Source organism: Muntiacus reevesi, chromosome 2, assembly GCF_963930625.1.
Source record: "Muntiacus reevesi chromosome 2, mMunRee1.1, whole genome shotgun sequence".
Classification (NCBI taxonomy): Eukaryota; Metazoa; Chordata; class Mammalia; order Artiodactyla; family Cervidae; genus Muntiacus; species Muntiacus reevesi.
Genome location: NC_089250.1, coordinates 198,693,926 through 198,717,789, shown reverse-complemented (window position 1 = coordinate 198,717,789; position 23,864 = coordinate 198,693,926). Strand labels below are relative to the sequence as shown.

The 23,864-nt window shown below is 38.8% G+C and overlaps 2 protein-coding genes across 4 annotated transcripts in view; one reads left to right on the top strand and one right to left on the bottom strand.

Moving 5' to 3' along the window:
* Nucleotides 1-3,584: 3,584 nt before the first annotated feature.
* Nucleotides 3,585-23,864, bottom strand: part of METTL9 (methyltransferase 9, His-X-His N1(pi)-histidine) — a 50,023-nt gene continuing 29,743 nt past the window's right edge. For 2 of the 3 annotated variants that reach the window (XM_065924485.1, XM_065924483.1), the window contains exon 5: nt 3,585-5,857. In XM_065924485.1, the coding sequence (XP_065780557.1) occupies nt 5,652-5,857 (206 nt within the window). In that variant the 3' untranslated portion in view covers nt 3,585-5,651. The remainder of the gene's footprint in view (nt 5,858-23,864) is intronic. The other variant, XM_065924484.1, reaches the window with a different exon arrangement.
* IGSF6 (immunoglobulin superfamily member 6) lies at nt 7,879-18,244 on the top strand. The gene is made up of 6 exons (XM_065924486.1): nt 7,879-8,390; nt 12,061-12,417; nt 14,475-14,581; nt 15,405-15,452; nt 15,805-15,885; nt 17,049-18,244. Exons 1-6 carry the CDS (start codon nt 8,324-8,326, stop codon nt 17,103-17,105), a joined length of 717 nt encoding a protein of 238 aa, XP_065780558.1. The 5' UTR covers nt 7,879-8,323; the 3' UTR covers nt 17,106-18,244.

Below are 23,864 nucleotides of genomic sequence, written 5' to 3'. Positions count from 1 at the left end.
AAAAGCATTGAGGGTTCCAAGTTTAAAACCACTGTTCTACATCTTGGCTCCTGGGTTTCCATACCAAAAAAAATAACAAAAAAAAATGACTTAAGAGAACAAACTTATGGTTGCCGGTACACAATGCTCTATATAAAACAGATAACCAACAAAGACCTACTGTATAGTACATGGAACTCAGCTCATTGCTATGTGGCAGCCTGGATGGGAGTTTGGGGGAGAACAGGTACATGTATATCTATGGCCGAGTCCCTCCACTGTTCACCTTAAACTAACACAACATTGTTCATCAGCTATCTGTTGCTGTTCAGTCGCTAAGTCGTGTCTCTTTGTGACCGCATGGACTCCACAGCCTGCAACACACCAGGCTTCCTCATCCTTCATTACCTCCCAGTTTCCTCAAACTCATGTCCATTGAGTCGGTGTATTGGCTATACCTGAATACAAAAGAGCTTTAAAAAGTAAAAAAAGATGAAAATATAAAATAAAACAAAAGTGCTGTGCTGATTCCTGAAGAGGATAGAAGAAAATAGCATTTGGGCATCCTATCTGTTCTTAATTATTTTCCACAACTTAAGAAATGCAGGTGTAGAAGACATTCCAGATTTACATGGTTATTTATTTGGGGGTGTAAAGAGGGGATCTTTAGTTTTAATTTTATACTTACTGAAAGTAATTTTTAAATGGTCCTGCACAAAAAATAGACTAGTATTTAATTCATGTGAATACAGCATATTGACTCTAAAATTCAGAGGGAAATCTTAAGTTCTAGTTATGGAATAACGATTCTAATTCTCCAGAAGTATGAAACTTCATAATGAAAAAGTACTTTGGTATCAGTGTACACTGATTCCAATTCTTTGATATCAATATAGATAGCAAGCTACAAAGTACAGGTTATTAGTAAATGAAACCCAATGCCATACAAGTCGTACTATAAAAACAAACCACCAAGAGAAATGCAAATCAAAACCACTGTATACCACCTCACATCCACTGAATGGCTACTACCAAGAAAAATACAAAATAACAAATGTTAGGGAGGATGTGGAGAAATTAGAACCCTTGTGCACTGTTGGCGGCAATGTAAAATGGTGCAGCCACTGTGAAAATCAATATGACAATTCCTCAAAAAATCAAACATAGAATGAGTGTCTGATCCAGAAATTCCACTTCTGGGTATAGACCCAGAAGTGAAAACAGCAACTCAAACAGATTATTCATTCACCCATGTTCATAGTCCCATTATTCTCAATAACAAAAGTAATGCAGGTGTCCATTGACAGATGGATAAGCAAAAGACACAATGGAATATTATTCAGCATTTAAAAGGGCAGAAACTTTGACACATAACATGGATGAACTTTGAGATCATTGTGCTAAATGAAATAAGCCAGTCATACAGAAAATAATATTGCATGATTCTACTTATATGAGGTACCTAGAATAGCCAAAGTCAAAGAAAGTAGAATGCTGATTGCCAGGACTGGGGGTGGGGGAAGGGGGAAAGGAATAGGGAGTTAGTGTTAATGGCTACAGTTTCAGTTTTGCAAAATGTGAAAACAGTAAAAATGGATTATAGTGATGGTTGCACAATTTGAATGTACTAAATACCATTGAAAACCTAGAAGTGGTTAAGATGGTAAATTTCATATGATTTTACAATAAAAATTTGGAAGAAAAATATAAATAATGGTACTATGTCAATAAACACTAAACAATTTTAAATGTAAGCAACTAAATGGGATGTAGTATGCTGAATGGGCTCCTGGAACAGAGAAAAAGGTCATTAATGGAAAAATGGGCAAAACTGCACTAGTCAGTAGTTTACTAATAGGGTACCGATGTTAATTTCTTAGTTTAGACAAACATAACATGGCTACTATGCAAGGCAATGTTGGGGGGTTAAGGGTATACAGCAGCTCTCTCTACTGTCTTTGCAAGGTTTCTCCAAGTCTGTTATTCCAAAATAAAAGTAACAACTAAAAAGGAATTAGAATCAACTCCTACGTAGAAGACAGGAGTGCATATGTGCTCAGTGATGTCTGACTCTTCACAACTGTATGGACTGTAGCCCTGCCAAGCTCCTCTGTCCATGGAACTTCCCAGGCAAGAATACTGGAGTGGGTTGCCATTTCCTCCTGCAGGGGATCTTCCCGACCCAGGGATCGAAACCATGTCTCCTTCCTCTCCTGCACTGGCAGGCGGCTTCTTTACCACTGAGTCACCTGGGAAGCCCACATAGACCAAGACAATACAAATATATTAGAATTGATAAAGTAGACACCAAAATATGAACACCTATACAGATAGCTACAGGAGACATAAAATCAGTTTTACTGCGTTGTTCACTGTTGCCTAGCTACTGTCTTATCATACAATTGCAAAAGGGCAGGCTATTGAATTTTATATTGTGGTAATGTCCTTCATGATACTAGGTGCATTTTTTCACTTAGATCTTGGCATGGATAGTGTGATCTTCCTTCTGCCAATTCATGATTTTATCTTTGATAACTTGTTACTTGGTCAGCATCCTGGTTGTTTCAAGTCCATGATAAGCCCAGTTTCATGCTCAGCGGATTCCTAGGCAGCACAACTCAGCCTGGACAGCCCTGGCTCAGTGCACTGGCTTCCAGCTGTAACACAGGTGCATTGGATATAAGCCTATTTGAGGAGAACTTAGGTATCTGCACAAATGTGCTAAGTCACTTTAGCCACTGGAAGCCCATGTGGACGGACAGTACTGTAGCTTTTAGACAAAAAAAGATCATGAAATGCTTTCATCAGTAACAAAGCAGCAGCACAGTGAAGGCAATGGCACCCCACTCCAGTACTCTTGCCTGGAAAATCCCATGGACGGAGGAGCCTGGTGGGCTGCAGTCCATGGGGTCGCTGAGTTGGACACAACTGAGTGACTTCATTTTCACTTTTCACTTTCATGCATTGGAGAAGGAAATGGCAACCCACTCCAGTGTTCTTGCCTGGAGAATCCCAGGGACAGCGGAGCCTGGTAGGCTGTCGTCTCTGGGGTCACACAGTGTCGGACACGACTGACACGACTCAGCAGCAGCAAGCAGTAGGAAACAACTGGTAAAAACATCTTGCTTCATTATGAGTCTGCTTGAATACTCTGCTCTGGAGAGTAGATTTCAAAGTTAATGAAACATGTTGGAGCAGAACTAGGTGAAAACAAAGCTTTACTCAGAAAGACAATTTGAAACAACTAAGTTTTACTTTATTTCCCAGCCCAGCTGCTTTTCTGTTAAAGGTCAATTATGTAAAAACTGATGTGACATAAGAGAAGGGTAGAAAATACACTGTCTCTCTTAACAGCTCTGCACAAGGGAGAAACGACTAAGGCTATTGTGTCGTCTTCTCTTCCATCCTCCGACATCAGTGGTCTCAACACTCCAGGGGCTTACAGCTGCAGGTGCAAAGAGCTTTGACCCACAGGTGCAGCTTGCCTTTCCTTTCTCTGTGACCTTTAAGGTTAATTGGTTAGCTTGCTTTGACTGCAAATAGAGGTCTTCTTAATTCCTCCAGTACAACCTTAACTTGATATGAAACACTTACACAAGGAATGGTGCAGACAAGAAGGCAGTTTATTGTATCAATACTTTGGGGAGAAAAAAGAAAAACCATGATTCCATTTAAGGGGAAATAAACAGTCACTGACACTCATTAAGCAACACTGCCATCTAGTGGAATGATGATATACCACCAAGACTTTCAAGACCAGGCATGAAATGAGTGGATTTGTCAGTTTAAATTTTCACCAAAAAACAGCATTTTTGAGAAGCTGATTTTCAGAGAACCTCAGATTTTGAGAAAGTATTTTCTTTAAAATGCACAAATGTATGTGCTTTCTGATTTGGGGGGGAAGAAGGAGGTTTGTCTCTTTTTTTTCCCACATAGACTACCAAATTAATTCTCAATTTCAAAGTTAATGAAACACTTTGGAGCAACCTGCCTCTTTAAGCATCTGTCACTCTTGCACTCTGGTTCAGCAGTCTAAATAGCAACCCCTGATGATGACAATTTATAAAGAAGGAAAACTCAACTGTACAAGAACTACATTAAGTTTACTCATTTCCTCTATTTTTACAATCTAAGGTGCTAAGTATTTGCACTTCACTTATTTGAATTCCTGGGGGAAAAAGCATTAGAATGCATCAATAACGCTTTTGCATAAACCACATAACCCAACTCTTATTATGACTACACAATAACGGTGGAAGATACTGGTGTGAGGACGTGGGAATGCTGTTCTTAATGAATAATAAAGTCATTTTTCTCAAGGCTTTAATTCTCCTTTATACCCAGGTGCTGCAGTAAATGTGCTGATTTGATGACTTCTATGAGCATATAGATAAGAATATTTAATGAAACACCTGGCTGACAAAAGCAAGCTGTGAGAATAACATTGTTAACAGGCATGATCTCAAATTGGCACCTCTATGATTACTGATATTTTAGATTCTGGGTTAAGTGTTCTGCTCTTTGGAACATCCACAATGGTTATCGATCTTGGTAATGAGCTCCTCATTGCAACATTTCTGGATATACGGTTGGAGGCACTCACGGATTCTAGAATGCATGAGTCTGACATGGTTTTCTTAAACCATACTCCTGGCAAACTATAAACTCAGTTAAGGATTTCAAAAAGAGCCAAGTTCTATGAAAGAGGTATACAAGGACAGGGTTAAGAAGCTGAATTAAAACAATTTTAGGTTGTGTTCTTGTCAGCAGACAAAACCGAATGTTCTAGTTCTGAGAACCTGAGATTGTCCAGAAAAGCAAAATTCTGAGTGTAGGACACAAGTTACCACAAAGTCAGAACCCACTGCTCTGTATTTCCAAAAAAAAAAAAAAAAAAAAAAAATATATATATATATATATATATATATGAGTTGGGGAGTGAGGGTAGTCCCTGAAGTACATCTGAACAAGGTGGTTCTTTTGAGAGTTAGTCTGGGTTGCCTGTGTTCACTACAATTTGCAATAATCACCCCACCCCAGTCTAAAGCCTTCCTTTACCATATATTCTAGTCTACTTCATCTTTCTTTCATATATGCTACTACTTGGGCACCCCTGAAGCAAAGCAATTAAAGATGCTTGGGAATCCTTATAGTAACTCCAACATGATGCCAAAGTCACCTCCAAAAAAAGTTTATTAGCATGATTAAAAACATTTTCTGGAATAATGACAGAATTTCTAAACATGAAAGAGGATCAGTGGCTATACTTTATAACCAATATTTGCAACTGGAAAGACAGCTTTATGGCCCAATCTTCATTTTATTACAAACAACCCCCATTTACTGGTTCCCTGTGAAGTCATGACTATTGCTTTGGGAATGAGGCCCTACTGCAATTAAGTATAAAAAATATCTTCCATAATTGGAGTGTGACCTGCATTATTGAGTAAAGAGTTGATAAAAATCCTCAAAGAGTTGGTTTTTTTGTTTTTTAAAAAACATTCCTTTTACACACTACAAAGCAATAATTAGTATTTTGGCTTTTAAAATTCCTACATGATATTTAGAATGGCAGTCCCCAAAGGTCCTCCCTTCATATAACTGAACTCGCAGACCCTCTTCCGGAGTGTACATTCTTGGGGTGGAATCTGAAGACCTCAACGTCCACGTGTTTATACGGGTTTGAGAACAAAGACAGCATCATCCAGAACGTAGTAGTCATTATACATGTCACCTTCACACAGGTATGGCAGTCTGGTGAAAGCTTCAATAACAAAACCAGCTTTTCTGAAAACTTCAGGCAGACTATTCACTTGTTCTTCCCAATTCTGACCCTTGATTTCCAAAATTTCCGATGGTTTATCCCACTTGCCACCTACTAAAACAAAAACATCAAGTTAAATTCTTGAACAAGCAGATTATTCAAAAGAGAGAAGAGGGGAAGAACAATATTTGCTAAGGACTTGGTATGTGCCAAGCACTGGGTGCCTCGATGAATGATCTCCCAGGGGACCCAGCAGTAGGACAAAGAGGAAGTAGAGGCTTAGGAAGACTGAAGAACGTGCCCCAGCTTGCAAGGTTAATGAACACTGGGGCAGAAATGTAATCCCTCATTAAACCAGACCCAAAGCCCGCATTACTCCTTTCTCTGACAGTTTCTTGATATCCCCTCCCTTACACTGACCGGCATGTAATGGTTAACAGGTTTGGAAAACTGCTTATTAAAAACTGGAATACTGAAGCAAAGTGTAACAAAATTTGAAAGAGTGCTTTGGATAAAGGTAAGAAAATGTCACTAGTGTAGTAAAATTATGCCACATATTAACTAAAGAGATTTATCAGGCTGAAAGTAAAAATAGGTTAACAGAGGGTTTTAATTTCTAAAAACAGATCATTTGATGTGCTTTTCAAGGGAGGTCAATCCACTCTCTAACTTTTCAGAAGAATTTCATACAAGTTAACCTCCAAAACCAGAGAGAGGAAAACACACTAGAATGGATGAATCAACCTAGCATTTCTTGGAACAGTGACTGAAGTCTTTGTTACATTAGTCATTTCCGAACCCATGAGCGTCAGATGCCCAGGTATTGGAGGGCTAGAAAAAGTCTTCAGGTTTACATACATACCAAGCACTGACTACAGATGCGCACACACACACACACATACAGTGGTATATATAAATCTGGGGGGTGCTTTCAGACGCAACAATGATGTAAAAAAAAAAAAAAAATACACAGTAATGTTAAAAGTATTACTAAATACAGAGACTTAACTTTCTGGAAATGACAAAATATATAATCAACAGGAGCCAAGCATACAAACAGTACGGAGGAGAGGCTTTTCATGGTTTCCGGCAGTGAGCACCCCTCTTCCCCGTGGAAGGCAAAGCCTAGGGAAGCAGCATCCCCCTCCTCTTTCTTGCAGCTCAGGCAATGGCTCATGACCTAAGCTCAGAAACACTCGCCTGGGACCTGGAATGAGGAGCGAGTGGCCCAGAGAAGTGGGGACGTGAGGCTCCTTCTCTGGGAGCAGTGGTGTGAGTCCAAGCAGCTGGGGCAGCATGCAGTGGTACTACTGACGGGCTGCGGTCCACGCCAAGGCGGCAATGCCTGCCGGTGCAGGGTGCTCGTCAGATCAGCTTTATGGCAGATTTCAGGGCAATGTGTCTTGCGTGTAGACTCCAACACATGATTCTCCAGTCCTTCCAGGTACTCACTGAGCTATCCTCAAATCCTTTCAATAAACTCCCTTTTGCTTACTAAGTCAGCCCAAGTCACTTTCTGCTGCTTACAAAGAACCTGACTGATGGCCCCCGAGGGACTAGGGTGGGGGTTCTGGATGACAGAGATTCCACACATTTATTTCACAATAAAAGCAGTCACACAAAACTGGGGCACAAGGGCTTCCCAGGTGACGTAGTGGTAAAGAATCTCCTGCCAGTGCAGGAGATGCAGATTCGAACATTGGGTTGGGAAGATCCCCTAGAGAAGGAAATGGTAACCCACTCCTGTATTCTTGCCTGGGAAATTCCAGGGACAGGGGAACCTGGCAGGTTATAGTCCATGGGGTCACAAAGAGTTGGACATGACTTAGCGACTAAACAAAACTGGGGTACAATTAGTTAATGGTACCCAACTTATTTATTCATTGTTCACTGATTTTTCTCTTGTCTCTACATGAAGATGGACTTCCCAAGTGGCGCTAGTGGTAAAGAACCCATCTGCCAAAGCAGAAGATGGAAGAGATGTGAGTTTGATCCCTGGGTTGGGAAGAGCCCCTGGAGGTGGGCATGGCAATCCACTCCAGTATTCTTGCCTGGAGAATCCCATGGACAGAGGAGCCTGTGGGCTACAGTCCACAGGGTCGCAGAAAGTCGGACACAACTGAAGTGACTTAGCACACTACATGAAGATACTTCCTTCTGCTTCTCCTCAATTTCCAGCAGTTACCAGTCCAGCACCAAGAACAAATTAGATGCCCAAGAGCAGAGACTGAACTGCTCTAGAAAATTTAAGTATGAATTATCTGTCAAACAATAGTTTCTAGGAATATGCACCAAGGTAAATAAAAAATCTCACCCAAAACATCTAACACTTTTGAGGATTTGTAAAACCCAAGAAAAATGTGACCATATTAACATTTAGAAATGTGCTCTAAGCTAAAATCTTAACTTTAAATGGTGAAACTGGATTACAAGCAATCTTTACACAATTTCAAAAAGTTCCCAATTATGGTTCCTCAATAAGAGTTCCTCTCTTTGGTTCTTCCTTTCTCAGAAAAAAAAAAAAAAAAGCCGAAACTCTCTTCAAATACACATTCCCACACCTCACACATACACACAGAAATGGAGACTGTGAACAGAGGCAAGATCATTCTCGGTCTGGAACTCAATCTGATTCTGTTTTATGTCGGTAAGGTTCTTTTTTTTCCCTTCATTTAAATTAACTGCTACTTGTCATCTAAAAATTCATTTATATTTTAAGCCCCTACAGATTTTTAAATGTATAACATTATGGAAACTGTCTAGGCGACAAATTTCCTTTTTCTCAGAGAAATAGGTGATAAAAGAACAGCTGAGAAAAAAATTAATATTAACGTTGAAAATTTCCTTTGCTATCATGCTGCTTTAGAGAAGAGTACTTCACCAAACAAAGGCTTGAAAATATTCATAAAATCACGTTAATCATCAACAATTCAGTTCCCATACAGGCAAACTGACTGTGCACTAAATACTTGAATATTTTTAAAGAACAGTGTTTCAGAAAAGGCTGAATTTCTATAAATTGAAGTACCTGTCATTTAAAAAAACTGCAATGGCTCCTTCCTTGAAAAATAACCATATCATAAATACATGGATATTTCTGCCTGTTTTTTCTCTATGAGAGAGTTTCCTACATCACAGTTCTAATAATTTCATCATCATTCTAGAAAATCTAATAATCTCAGATTTGCTCACAAAGTTTGGGTCATAGGCCAAGAAAGGGAACAAAAGCTCTTATTTTTTTCTCATCTGTAAAGCAATATTTTTAAATGTTAACAGTGATTTGGTGGGGGGCAGAGTGGTGAAAGGACTATGGGTGACTTTTTTGCTTCTACTTTCAGTAATAAGTTTATTTATTCCCTAATAAGTATTTATAAGAGTATTCTAATTAGTATTATTTTTAAAAAGAATTCTATCTTTCAAAGATATATACTGAAAGCTGTGCAAATTATCTGGAATTTGCCCTAAAATAACACGAGAGTAAAGGCACAAGTAGGGAGAAGAGCTGAAACAAGACTGGGCTGCAGTCAGGTGATGGTGGAGAAGTTTCTGTGCTGGTCAACTACTTCTGTGTACGTTCGAAATTTTCCATAAAGCCGTTTTTTAGAAAGCTTGAAAACTACTTCTCTATGGATTTTCTAGCTTGGTCTTCAAAAAGAGTAATCTTTTTTAATTCCCTCCACTAAGAAGGTAAACTTTCAACCTTTTCAGAGGGTACTGTGTTTTTAAAAAGAAACCCTACAGAATGTTTGAGAGTTGTTAAAGCGCAGCTCTTCACAGGAGTGGGTTACAGGCTGACACATTGTCCAGACTTCCCTTTGGCGCTCAGCTGCTGCCTCACTTCGGGGCGGGGGAGGGAGCAGCCGTCTCCTCACAGCCTGGGATCTCCTCACAGCCTGGGCTCTCACAGGAAACCACAGCGTGCGCAGGTCCCTCCCTTCTGAGGTGGTCAGGAGCAGAGATATGAAACTCCAAAGTTGCAACTATTTATTTTACCCTGGAACACTAGTTCTCCAAGAAAAATGTTAAAAGATAGCTTCCCTTTTAAAAACTACCTGAGGGAGGACTTGACACTGGGACGTTGCTGATTAACTTCACGACTCTGGCAGGCCTACTTCAAGTTCCCACACTTAAATCACTATACTTATAAAGCCGTTTCTCTACTTCTAAGGTGACCAAGTCTGGGTAGGAGACCTGCGGTCACAGTTACCAGCCTTAGGAGTGAAGCGAAGTCCCTCAGCTGAAGACTCAGGAAGCCTGGTCTTCTCCAGTGACTTGACTTTACCCTCTCGTCTGGTTTACCTTTACCGGGTTGCTAAAAAGCTCCCAGCTCATCTCCAATTGTACAAACACAAAAATTAGAACACAGTGAGAACAGATTTGGGTCACAAATACCATGATTCTAGTTTTAATTCTTCTGTTCTGGATCAGGACCTATAAGAAAAATGTTAAGTGACAAAAAGCCTGTATGAAACTTTTATCAGACAATTTGGATTATTTTTTAATTTTGTGTACAATAGCAAAGGGAAAAGTCAGACAAATAAGACTATGTGGAAACATATAACCACACAAAGTCAGAGTGAAAACATGCACAAATTCCAATTTGCCTCAACCAAAAGTATTTCATAGAGCCTCCCTGCCCCCAAAACGACTGAGGGCAGGTTTTCCCAGTAATAAATACCTGAGCAGCGTTCCAGCTTCACGAACCTGGGATTAGATAGAAGGCCACATGGGGACCCACCCCCCACGACAGGGAAGCAGCATGACGTGGTGGTGGAGAGAGCGCTGGATGGGGTGTCTAGTCTTGGCCCTGCTGACATGATACTGTGAAGTGAAGTGAAAGTCGCTCAGTCATGTCCGACTCTTTGCGACCCCATGGACTATACAGTCCATGGAATTCTCCAGGCCAGAATGCTGGAGTGGGTAGCCCTTCCCTTTTCCAGGGGATCTTCCCAACCCAGGGATCAAACTCAGGTCTCCCTCATTATGGGTGGATTCTTTCCAAGCTGAGCCACAAGGGAAGCCCAAGAATACTGGAGTGGGTAGCCTATCCCTTCTTCAGTGGATTTTCCCAACCAAGGAATCGAACCAGGGTCTCTTGCATTGCAGGTGGATTCTTTACCAGCTGAGCTATCAGGGATAGCTATCTCTATTTAGAGCTCTATTTAGAGCTATCTCTAAAATGGGCATATGATACTGTGGGGACAAGAGTAGCCATGGCAATAGAAATAGTTCCTTTCATTAAATACTTACTAAGACCCAAGTAACTAAATACTCCTTGTGCGCTGATGGCCTCAATGAAACTTGCTGCTAACCTCATGATACTCACACTATCCCCCTTTTGCTAATGAGGAAACAGACCAGAAAGCTAGGAACTAGCAAGAGCTAGGATCCGAACTCAAACGTCTGCTCCTAATCACAATACTGCTCAAGTAAATTAGAGCTGCAAGAGGCTACAAAGCAACGTCAAGAGCCAGGAAAGAAACTAATCTGCTGGGTAGTGGCATGGCCAGCTCAACAGGCCTCTGCTCAGCAAAGAAAGGCTGGCTGAGCCAGGGCTGCAATTTCCTAGATGTACACATCTTGCCTTTTATAATGTTTCCCTCTGGGACAACTAGACTCCCTGAAGAACAACTGTAAACTGTCATGAATTCCTAGCAATCACAACCTTAAAAGGCAGGAAAAAAAATCTCTGCTGCTCACGTGCTCAGTCATTTGCATGAGGGGCTTTGATACCTACCAAATGCAATACTCCTATAAGGCCAGGGGTGCAGATAAGGAAACAGGCTCCTAGAGAGCCACTGCTTTGCACAGGGAGATCAACGGACAGCTCCTAAGTACACCACGAGTGTACACGTGGACCCCGAACCTCTGACTCCGGATCTGCTGTCACCTCCAGCAATGGAGATCTCCACCCCACCCCCAGGGCTGCCCCTTAAGCACCAGACATCACTGCGCTCCAGAAGCCTGAGGTCAGGAAACTCAGAGGGTCAAGAAAAGTGAGGAACACCAGCGTCTACCTTTTTTTTAAGTCTCAATTTTTGGGACTGACATTAATGTACAAGTTAAAAAAAAGTTACAGGTGTGCTGTAACTTTATAATAGTGATTCACAATTTTAAAGGTTATATTCCATTCATAGTTATCATAAAATATTGGCACCAGTGTCTACTTTTATAGTCTTGTCCATGCTGAGTGAGGTAAAAACAAGAAAGCCATGGTTTTCAGTGGATTCTTCACCCCCAAATGTCAATAAAACCGGAGCACAGGACAAAGGGAGGTGAGAAGCCCACTGAACAAGCTCATCTGCTTCCTCCTACAGGGGTTGCGGACGACTGCACCGTCTCAGTGTCTCAATTACCTGAACTTGAAGTGGACTACAGGCAAAAGGTCGTAACCTTGACCTGCTCCTTCTCCACAGTGGGGTGCCCTGCAGAGAAACCAACACGCCTGTGGTTTCGCTACGGGACTCACAAGCCTGAGAACCTGTGCTCGAATGGATGCAGCAGTGAGACAGACAAATACACCCTTAAGTATCCAGCACAAAACCAGGTTTCCCTCACCGTGAACAGGCTGACTTTCAATGACAGTGCAATCTACATCTGTGGAATAGCCTTTCGCAGCTCAAAGCAACCGAGAGCTAAGCAAACGGGAGGAGGGACTGTGCTTGTGGTAAGAGGTCAGTCAAAGCTTTACTCATGTTCTGCCTGGCCCCTCAAATGCATCACTTCCTTCTATGCAGAGACTAGGAGATAAATCTGATAACTTAATAGCTGAGCCAATGAAAAGTGTGACCTACTCACTAGCCAACATGCAGTTTGGATTGAAGAACTACTCCAATCCCATCTCTCAGCCTCTGCAGACAGAGTCAGGGTTATTACGGGTGCTATATTCTCTATGTCCAGACTTTACTGGCAAAGGCTGACCAACTATGTTATGTCCTCCTTTCTCCATGTTACATGGATTGAAATATAATGTTTAACTGACAGCCTTGTTAGGATCTGGTCTGGTATGGCACCATCTAGAACAAAACACTGGAGAAGCATAAGCAATCAATAAATTGAACCCATTGAAAAAAATATGCATTATGGAGAATAAACACAAATTTTAGGTAAAGCCATTGGGGACCCCTGACCTTACCCCTTTGTGCATAGATAATGAACAGAAAAAGGGTCGGTGTGGTTGTGGTTTCCTGAGATTTCCTAAAATCCATGATAATTTCCTCACGTGAGTGAGGACACTGAGGCTAGCTAAGTCCTATAAATTAAAACATTTCTGAGGAAAAGCTTCATATGCTTCTGGGGAAAGGAAGAGAAGAGCAGTAACTCTATGCTTCTCTCAGACCTCTCCCCTTTAAAGAAACTCTACTATGATGAATTCTGAGATCATTAAAACATAAACTCAAATTGACCAGGCTTTTGATTTTAAAACAGGACTTCAAGGAGTCCAGATTGCACTATATTACAATCCCTACTTTAGTGTTCTAATGAACTTTTGCTATTCCACCATCATTTAATATTAGTTTATACTCACCTGTAGGGGTAAATTATAAATGAGTTAATGCACATAAAGCACTTTTAATGGTTCCTGGTTTATAGCAAATAATTAATGTCAGCTAAGGATATCAACTCTGAATATTCACTGGAAGGACTGATGCTAAAGTTCCAATACTTTGGCCACCTGATGTGAAGAGCTGACTCACTGGAAATGACCCTGATGCTGGGAAAGATTGAGGGCAGGAAGAGAAGGGGGCAACAGAGGATGAGATGGCTGATGGCATCACGGACTCAATGGACTTGAGTTTGAGCAAACTCCGGGAGATAGTGAAGGACAGGGAAGCCAGGCACACTGCAGTCTATGAGATCGGAAAGGGTCAGACATGACTTAGCGACTAAACAACAACAGATATTAAAACACACACACAACAGCTGTGGCGATTTGCATCTCTCACTGCATGCATTTGTCTTCTATAAAAAATAACAGCCATAAGAAAAACGGTTTGTACAAGTTATTCAGATAACAATTACAAATTTAATTGGATTCTGTACTTCAAATAATTGCGTACTTGAAGACGCTGTGTGTTACTTCATCACTACCTAGAGAACAGGACACTTCCTTCAGGAAGGGAGAAATTCACAATGTACAAATGGATTCAATAATTCTACTTCCAGCTTTATTAGAAAGAAGAAACACACAACACCGCACATGCAAGCGTGCAGTGAGCACCACAATCTCAGTGTATGGCCTTCTCAGGTTCTTCAAAGATTGCACTGTTTACCTATGTGTACAGTTCAAGGTTATAAACATATGTGGGAAAGAATTTTAACTCCATAGACTCTTGGTAACACTTGTACAGTGTATCTACTAAAAGAAACTTAAAACACTCTTGAACAACCTGTCTTGAAATGTTTATGTCACTTTAAGCAACATTTTATATAAAAAGTGATTCTTAGCATCATGACGAATAATTAATTGAATTTACTAAAATTTTAAGTTTTAAAAATGAGTAACATTTCGGGCATAATACACTTAAAGAACGAATGAACTGACTTTAACTCTATCATATACTTGAGTGCCTTCTAAATCAAGAGCACCTGAATAAATTTTTATATGTATAGCCAAAGAGCATAAGGTCATGTGTCCCCCTTAACATTTAGTTTCAATTACAGTTTATACATATATTTGCAATAACATGTTTCAATAGTGACTGTGGCTCTTTCTCTGTAATTAACAAAGAGACGAAGGTTCTCAGCAAGGAACTGCAGTCCGTCCTGATAGCCCTCTTAGTCCTGTTCTCCATCTACATCATCAGTGTGCTCGTGATCCTCATCGTCCTCACTGAAGTAAGTCAAACGTCTTGGGTTAGATATCCCTATGGCCTTGAAAATTATCCTAAGGAAATAATTTCCATCTCTCCACATGTTGGGAGCCTCAGAAATAGCTCACCTAATTAATGTCTCCCTTTGCATCTGCAGGAAATACCTACTGCAGAGGAGGTCTGCAGAAAAGAGCAAAAAGTTTCATCACTGAAAATTACTAACCAGAGTATACAATTTATATGGTTTTCTTTCCGTAAATGGAAATAAGAGATCCTTCTTTATAACCATCAGACACACGCTGCTTTTGCACTGGTGGGGGAGGTATGAAAGGCCTAAGAAGGATCTTTAAGAGTGAAAAAGGTTAACGAAAAAGACCAAAGGGACTTCCCCGGTGACACAGTGGCTAGGACTCCATGTTCCCAATGCAGGGTGCCCGGATTCAATTCCTGATCAGGGAACTAGATCCCACACGATACTTCTAAAAGTCACGTATGATGCGATTAAGACCCGGAACAGCTAAACAAATACTTAAAAAGAGAGAGAGAGATTAGACACTGCCTTAAAATATCTTTAAGAAGCCTAAAGTTTTTGAGAAAGACTATACTTCTCATTGTTCACATGCTATAAGAGGGGGTATGTATGTGTTATATTAAGATTACCATAAATCCTATTATCAATATCAGCTTGAGCTATTAATAAAAACATCTCAGAAGTGACATGAAAATTACTAACTCTTACTGCATATTACTTAAATATTAAGTTCATTTAACCTTATTATGGTATGAGATATCTGCCATGATTGTTCTGAGTACATAACATGTCATGATTTTCCTTTTCTTCCTGACAGTTAAAATCTAACACTCAAAGAAAGAAAGAAACAGAAGAGTCACAAAAGGTACAGGCCAATGCTGGTAAAACATCTTCAGAATTGTGGTTATTAACTATTTTATATTGAAAATAATTTAAGAAACACAGAACATCACCACAGAACAACTTTCATACTGTTTCCTATTGTTGAGAAAAATTATATTCTCAAGTGGTAAAATATGTGGCAAATTGATAGTTCTCAATCATAAATTGTACTTAATATATTCAAAATACAAGACTTAACTAACTACATACAGATGTGTTGGGTGGGATAGTTTCTAGGACTGGTGGCCAATACAGAAAGAAAAGGCTCAGATAACGTGCAATAAGCATTGCTTTTAATCATAAGACAACTTTTTTTTTCTTATTTGTATTTATAGAAAAGGAGTGCTCGGCGTATTTTTCAGGAAATTGCTCAAGAGCTATATAATAAGAGACATGCAGAAAGAAGCCAACCAACTGTAAGTGTAAAATATCAAAAAGATGTAAAACTAAAAAGCATGTTTAACTAAAAAGATATAACACATGTTTAACTAAAAAAAACTTAGCTGCCAGCAAGCTGTCAATAATCAAGTTTTTCTTTAAAAAGCGTGTGAAAGAGGACTTTCATAAAATGCATTTGTTTTGATAAATATATAAGAAAGGACATCTGATGGAGTATCAAATAGACACCAGGTTGGCATCTTAGTGACATGAAATCTTTCTGAAACACACTGGATACAGGTAATGTTTTCAATACAGACAAGGATGCTTTTGTGGGTTGAAAGCTTCTTTGGACTGTATCGTGCATCAGTAGTAACCATTAAGCAAATGTTGCAAATATCTGTGATCAAATTATACAGAAAACTTACTTGTTCACATTAGAAAAGACAGATAATAAGAATAAAAAATGAGTATTTCTTCAGCTTTTGATGTTTAGTGATAGGAAGAATGTATATGTTGACTATAATACATTCTGATAGTCCTTATACAGTCTTAAAGTCCTATAATAACAGGTTTTCCAAACAAAACATTGTTTTAGAGCTAGTAGAGCAGACAGTTTCCAAGACACCTGATCAAACTGCTCAGATTTAGATTAAAATGTATGCAAAATAAAGAACTTAGACACTAGCAGAGATACTTTCCTCTTCAACAGCAGCCACGAGGGCAAACGAAACAGAATTCTGATACGAGATGTGGTTTTTCTAAATCTAATTTCTAAAAAGGATCTTCATCCAGGAAATAATATCATCTAAGTAGTCACTTCATTCTTCAATGTATATACAAATACATAAAGAAGTGGTTTAATTATAAATACCTAAGATGCCACTCTGAATAATTATAAATGCGTGTTCACACTCTTCTTTTATTGACACAGGCACCTTTTCAGCAGGACAAATTAAATGGCTAGAAGACAAGCCTGGAAGTAGGAATTTTAAAGCCCTCAGTCAGGGCTTTGACAATGGCATGTAAATAAGAAAGTTATTCTTCAGTTCCCACATCTTACTCCAAACAAAGGGGAAGTAGAAACTAGACCTTTATGGTTACTGGAGAATGCAAGACAGTACTGTAATTAATATGTGGCTCTTAGTGTGGTGTTACTGGTTACAAAACTTAAAATGTGGCTTGTTATTTACTATTGCAGGAAAAAGACAACACTTATGAAAATAGAACAGCGCTTTCTAACTATGAAAGACCATAGAAGTCTTCTTTCAATGAAGTCACTGAAAATCCAACTCCAGATGTTATGAAAGTATTAGTGGATATACACCCATCAGGTTTTTTTTAGAAAACAATTTAAGGTAAATGGAAAAGTCAACCAGCTACAAGAAGGACGCCAGAGAATATAAGGAAATTATTACTAATGAAAATTACCAAAATACTAAAACCTAACAAAATGCAGCTGAAAAATACTTTCCTAATTTGCTACGTAGGAGAATTCTAAGCAGTCAAGCATCTTCATAAAACTTCCAATTAAAGCATATGTCCTCCTGTATTTTCTCCATTTGACATAACCACACGATGACTGATACCCTGAAGATGATCTGAAGTCATACCAAGTGCCTCAGTCTTGCCTAGAAGAACGGTCTTTATGGTTTCTAGACGTGGTGGGCCAACTAGACCAAGTTGGTAGGGGAAGAGGAACGGAGGGAGGAAGGAATGTGTCAAAATGTGAGTTAGAAAAAGATCATCTTGAACAGTATTTTGCAGCAAGTATTATTTCCTCTAGTACCGCAATGGGCCGGTGGTACAGTACACATTTTACGGCCAGGGTGTGCAAAATAACTTACATCATGCTACCAACAAAAAGTGAGAGCACAATAGAATACAATAACATTTTAGTTATTGTAACATTTAATTATTTTAACAAAAAATCCAAAGCATAAGTTTCAGCCAGAGAAAACCTCAGAATAAATAAGCCACGATGGACTCTAGGTGTCAGTCTTGCGCCAAATAACAGCACCAGGGAAGGCTTTGGCAAAGCATTGGAACTGATCAAGACTGCAATCTTTTTTCTTCTCTTTTAGTAAGTCATTGCATTACACACACACATACACACAAAAATATATGTATGCACACACATTTATATAAACCTACACTTTATACATAGTTGGGATCATACAGAGTATATAGTTTTGTATTATGCATTGCAGTGTGATTTTTAACCAACTAAGGAGGGAAATGTTAGACAAGGGGCAGTGTACAGCAGGGAGACTTATGGGACTTACTACCATGTCACTAAGAAAACATGTTATAGAATTGCTTTCTGAAAGTTACTTCTGTGTAACAAAAAATCTATTTGAAGTACCTGCAAGTATATATTTGCTATTAAACCTGACTTACAACCCATTATGTTTATTTAAAGTGTTTCTCTTAAACTGGTATAAAATGAGATGGATTCTTATTTTTAAAACCCAGATTAAATTTTCAAATACTTTAAGATCCCTTTAAAAGTATTTTGTACTGATGGCTTAAATCAGGAACCTCTAACCTTTCCATCTGGGTGGGGGAGGCACATAACCTCATTTTGTGTGTAAATACATGTGAAAACACATGTAAATACACATGTGCTTTGTGTAGTTTATGCATATACATGTACATGTATATATGTGTATACACAAAAGCAGAAATTAAACAACAGGCGTTAAAAGAGCAATATAAATAAAAATGTTAACATTTCCCTCCTGTACCCCAACATAAAAAGTCTTGCATACTCCCTCAACTTTGAGAGCACTGGCCTGACTGAAATAAAGGAACTTCTAAACCAGATGGCAGAAAAGGTAAGTACTACCACCATCTAGGTGAACAGAAGGGATCTGATCATTTCCTTTTGATTTCTGAAAGTCACTACCTTTTGGTCCTTTCAGGGCTGAAAATATGCCATTCTTCATGTAACTAATGAGGAAACAAGATCTCTAAGACAAACTTGTATTTGATTCAGAATAAACCTTTCCCAATACAAGCAAGGACTGTGTTTAAGAGACGAATTTTTAAGCTAAATTTTGGAACATACTTTCCCAAGTAGTTATATTACTTGAGGTCATATATGAGTGCCTGATATATATAATATTCATTCTTTTATTCATCCAACAGGCCAATAATACTGACTGACCGCTATACTGTTATACAACCAAAGGCTTCTTTTGCATGCTACCCTTGGGTCTCACCGAACTGGGAACCCCAGCTGGGAACCACACCTTGTTCACATCTTATTGCTGTTGCATATGCTGTTTCCTCTGCTTGGTAAAACACTCCGTAGGTGCAAACACAGGTCAAATATCTCCACATGAAAACTTACCTAACTCCTCCAGCAGTTAATGGAACTTTCCTTCTCTAAACTCATGGTACTTAATGTTTCTTTTCAGATTATCCTGCCACTGTCTGCTTACATCTTCTGAACTATTCTTTAAGTATCTTAAAACTAGAAGCACATGTCTCATTTCTTTTTACTTCCACTGCTTAGCACTGCCTGGTACATAAGTCTTTCACATACCCTTACATGAATGCAACTGAACAATGTTTCTACAGAACAATATTTTTTCGGCCCTTCAACTGAGATACGAAGCACAGTTCACTCCTTAGGCATTGACCCTCATGCCTTGTCATAAGGATCATTCACTGAATCCCTAACATTAATTTTCCTGCTATCTGAGCATCCAGAATTTCCACTGGAAAGGATTAAGCTATAGCTTTCTGTTTAAATCTACACCTCCCAAGACAATGAGAAGAGAATAAACTGAAAATAACTTGAGGACAAAAAAGAACAGACAAGGTTCTAGTATCTATACACTCTACCCTCTAGTCTAGAGCAGTGACACCACATACCAAAAGGTGTTAATGAAATTTTCAGAATAAGTCATATCTTTCTCTCTACTATATAAGTGCTAAGAGAGTTTGAAACCCTGGGCTAATAGGCATATAGTTCAGTGTGTGTGAAGTCGAGTCACATAAACTGATTTTAAGGCACAGATTTTGAGACCAAGCTAAAATGCAAAAATATTGACAAATACTTCAAAGTGAAGGACAATGAACAAATCTGATCTAAGAAGCCACAAATTAAAATAAAGGAACAGAACAAGATGGAATGAAACAAACCTAACATGTATCAAACACCAATACTGAGACAGACATGGTTGGGCACTATCCTATACACTATATTATTTCATCTTCACAACAAACCTCAAGGTAAACATCAGTCCCATTTTTATAGATAAAACACTAAGCTTCGTGACAGGCTCAGGCAATAAGGACTGACCCATATTTCAAAACAGGTTAGCCCTCAAAAGCCCATACTGTTTCCACAAAGCAGTACTGCCAGAGTCTTGCTTATTTCTATTAAGACTGATGGGAGCTTTAAGACTGAACGTGTCTAGTTTAACCCAAACAATCACCCTGGAAGAAAGTGAGAAAGTTGCCAAGGGCTACCCCTCAAAATGTACAGGTTTATTTAGCTGGTTTCAGAGAGTTCTACCAAATCTTCAAAAACAATAATCACAATGCTATTTAAACTGTTCCAGAGCATTAGAATTCAGAATTAGAATTCAGAAATTATTTTTCACAGAATCAGCAGAACATGAGAAAGATAACATCTTCCAAATGAAAGATTAGATCAGACCATCATTTATCAATAATATTAATGGTAATATTTTTATTTAGAGTTTTTATAAATACAATCTAGTGATACATAGAAGACGACTATCCTGCATAAGTGTAGAGATGTATGAGTGGATATGTATTAGAAAAGTACCACTGATTTAATAAGACAGTAGAGAAAAAACCCTGTCACCAAAGAGGCTGAAAACAAAGGTGACAAAATTCAACACTGACCCCTGACTTTTTTACTCTTAATAAAACAGGATTTTTGAAAAATATTGTATCTCTAGCCAAACAGCCATCTCAGGCCAAAAGACAGAATCATATTTTTCATTAAAGTAAAAACCAAAGGTTTCCACCATTTTTTAAAACATTTTCTGGAAGTAACTACAAATTCACTTGGACCAAAAAAAAAAGGCTAAAAATAAGAAGTAGCAAAACCATCTGCAGATGTTATAACTGTGTTTTTTAAAAACCCCAAGAGAATCAATGGAGGAAACTACTGGAAACACTAAAATAATCCAATAAATAATTACAAAACTGGTACAAACACAAACACACACACACAAAAAAATTGTTTTCCTTGTGTTATGCATAATATCCGGAGGGCCATTTGAGACAACATGGATAAAACCACAGGACATTATGCTACGTGAAATAAACCAGATACAGAAAAAGAAATACTACATGATCTCACTCACACTTGAAATTGGAACAAGACAAACTTGTAGAACCAGAGAATAGAATGGTGGTTGCCAGGAACTGGTGGGTGGGGGAACTCAGATGTTAGTCAAAGGATACAAGCTTTCAGGTTTAAGAGAAACAAATTCTGAGGACCTAGTGTACAACCTGGTGGCTATAGTTAATAATGCTAAACTGTATACTTCAAATTTGCTAAAAGAATAGATCTTAAGCATTCTGCAGAAACACACACAAAAGGTAACTAGGTAATGAATGTGCTAACTGACTGCAGTCATCATTTTGCAATGTATATGTATACTAAATCGTCATGTTGAATACCTTAAATACAAAAAAAACTTGTCAATTATATAAAGCCAGGAAGTTTTTATAGTTTACACAATGAAGAAAAATCCTATTTATAATATCACACACACCATTAGAATAAATCTAACAAAGCTTGGGCAGGATCTTTATGAAGAAAATTTTGTTATGAAAGAAGATAACTGAGCAAATTAAAAGACATACTATTATCAGCTAGAAGACTCAATACTTCCTAAATTAACCTATAAATTTAATATAGGGGAATTAGGCAAGCTAGTGCTAAAATTGATCTGCTAAATAAATAAGCCAAGAAAAATCTAAAAGGAACTGATGAGGAAAGACTAGTGCTATGGTATTAACATGCATGATATAGTTACAGTAATTAAAATAGTTTGGTATTGGCAATATATTTTCAGAGAATAGAGGCAAACATAGGACTTCATGACAGAAGGGCTTCCCAGGTGGCACTGTGGTAAAGCACCGACCTGCCAATAGAGCAGACGTAAGAGGCCAATGCAGCAGATCTAAGAGATGTGGGTTTGATCCCTAGGTTGGGAGGATCCCCTGGAGGAGGGCATGGCAACCCACCCCAGTATTCCTGCCTGGAGAATCCCACGGACAGAGGAGCCTGGTGGGCTACAGTCCATAGGTCTCAAAGAGTCAGACGCAACTGAAGTGACTTAACACACACAATACATGATAAAGGTGGCGTTTCAAGGCTTTAGGGAAAGATGAATTATTCAGTAAATGGTGTTAGGATCACAAAGTGGCTATTTGGAAAACTAACTCTTTAACAAAGAGTTCCACTCCTAGAAATGTATCATCCAGACAATCTTAAACATTACTTCCTTCAGCCTTTTCGCTACATCACCCTCTCAGTGAGGCCTTTCCCTGAGCATCCTCTTTAAAATTACAATACCTAAACCCAACTCCCAATTCCAAGAAGTCCCTTTCTTAACTTTATTGTTTATTTTTCTTCATAACACCTATCACCAACAACATGCCGTTTGTTTACCATCCGTCTTCCTCACTAGAACTAAGCTCCATGAAGACAAAAATACTTGTATGTCTTTCGCTCACTTATCTCCAGCATCACTCAGTAAATGCTTTTTAAATGATATTCTGTAGCATAGAAGTATCCCTTCCACCTTCACTGCAAGTTCAGTGCCTATGAGCATGCTCGATCACACAATCGTGTCCAACTCTGAGACCCTATGGACTATAGTCTGCCAAGCTTCTCTGTCTGAGGAATTTTCCAAGAAGGAATACTGGAGTAGGTTGCCATTTCCTACTCCAAGGGTTCTTCCTGGCCCAGGGATCAATGGGACCTAAAGTGTGATGTACCAGGGAGATTTCTAGAAAAGGTTTCCCTCACTTAAAAAAAAAAAAATGTATGGGAGAAAATGTTTCTTTCTTTCCAAGGCTGTCATGCCTACACATGATGCCTGGCGCTGCATCAGCCGTTTTGTAACTGTGGGGGATGTCAACACACGGAAGATGAAGAAATGAAAGCAAGTTCCGAACTTCAGTGGGTGCTTTCATCACTGAATTAACCAACCTTGGAATCACTCTTCTAAAATAAACTCTTATTTTTTAGTTGTTCCTTCTGTTTCTTATAACATCCCGATACCTACTCACATGTGTGTGCAAGACTTGCCTAAGAATATTCATTTCTCTTGTCTTTACAAAGCAAACTGCCAGGATCTATAATTACTTCAAAAGAGGCCTCATCAAGTAAAGTTACTGATGCCCAGTGGTGTACTGGTAAATGTTTACCAATGAGCTAGAAGAAGGGAGAGTCTATCTGTAGAGCTTGCCTGTGTCCATGGTTTAAGTACTCCCATCGAGGTCAACTTCAATAATGGCCAAGTTTAACAACCAGCTCACTAAATTCCTGCCAATACAAGAGTCAGCTCTCCTGAGCCTGTAAAACCAGCTTCAGCACACCAATGTTTACATGCAGACAAGGATTTAGATACTTATGAATAATATCCTAGATATATTTAAGTGAAAAAGGGCAACAAAACTATTTATAATGGACTTGGATTATAGAATCAGTTTTTTTTCATGTCCAAGCATAGTTGCACTGGCTATCTTAAGAAAAATAATCAAGAAACCTGAACGAGATTGTGGAACTGGAGTGAATGAGAAAATTCATTATATACTCTCTAGGAAGCTGCTTAACACTTTTTTTTTTTTTTTACCATGAATTACCTTTTTATAAAAATCACAATTTTTAAAAATTAAACATCACTAAATTTTCGTTTTTGCAATATAAGTCTCCTTTTCTTGATTACAAACTTTCCCCCTTTTTGATGCCTGAAATAAATTCTAGTGAGATTTAACCCCTAACCAGAACTGGGTC

Bases quoted from the DNA above. Each gene is read 5' to 3' on its own strand.
- IGSF6 (XM_065924486.1), top strand. From the start codon at position 8,324: ATGGAGACTGTGAACAGAGGCAAGATCATTCTCGGTCTGGAACTCAAT. The intron at 15,453-15,804 runs GTACAGGCCAAT...TTGTATTTATAG, and splicing joins AAACAGAAGAGTCACAAAAG to AAAAGGAGTGCTCGGCGTAT. The intron at 15,886-17,048 runs GTAAGTGTAAAA...TTACTATTGCAG, and splicing joins CAGAAAGAAGCCAACCAACT to GAAAAAGACAACACTTATGA.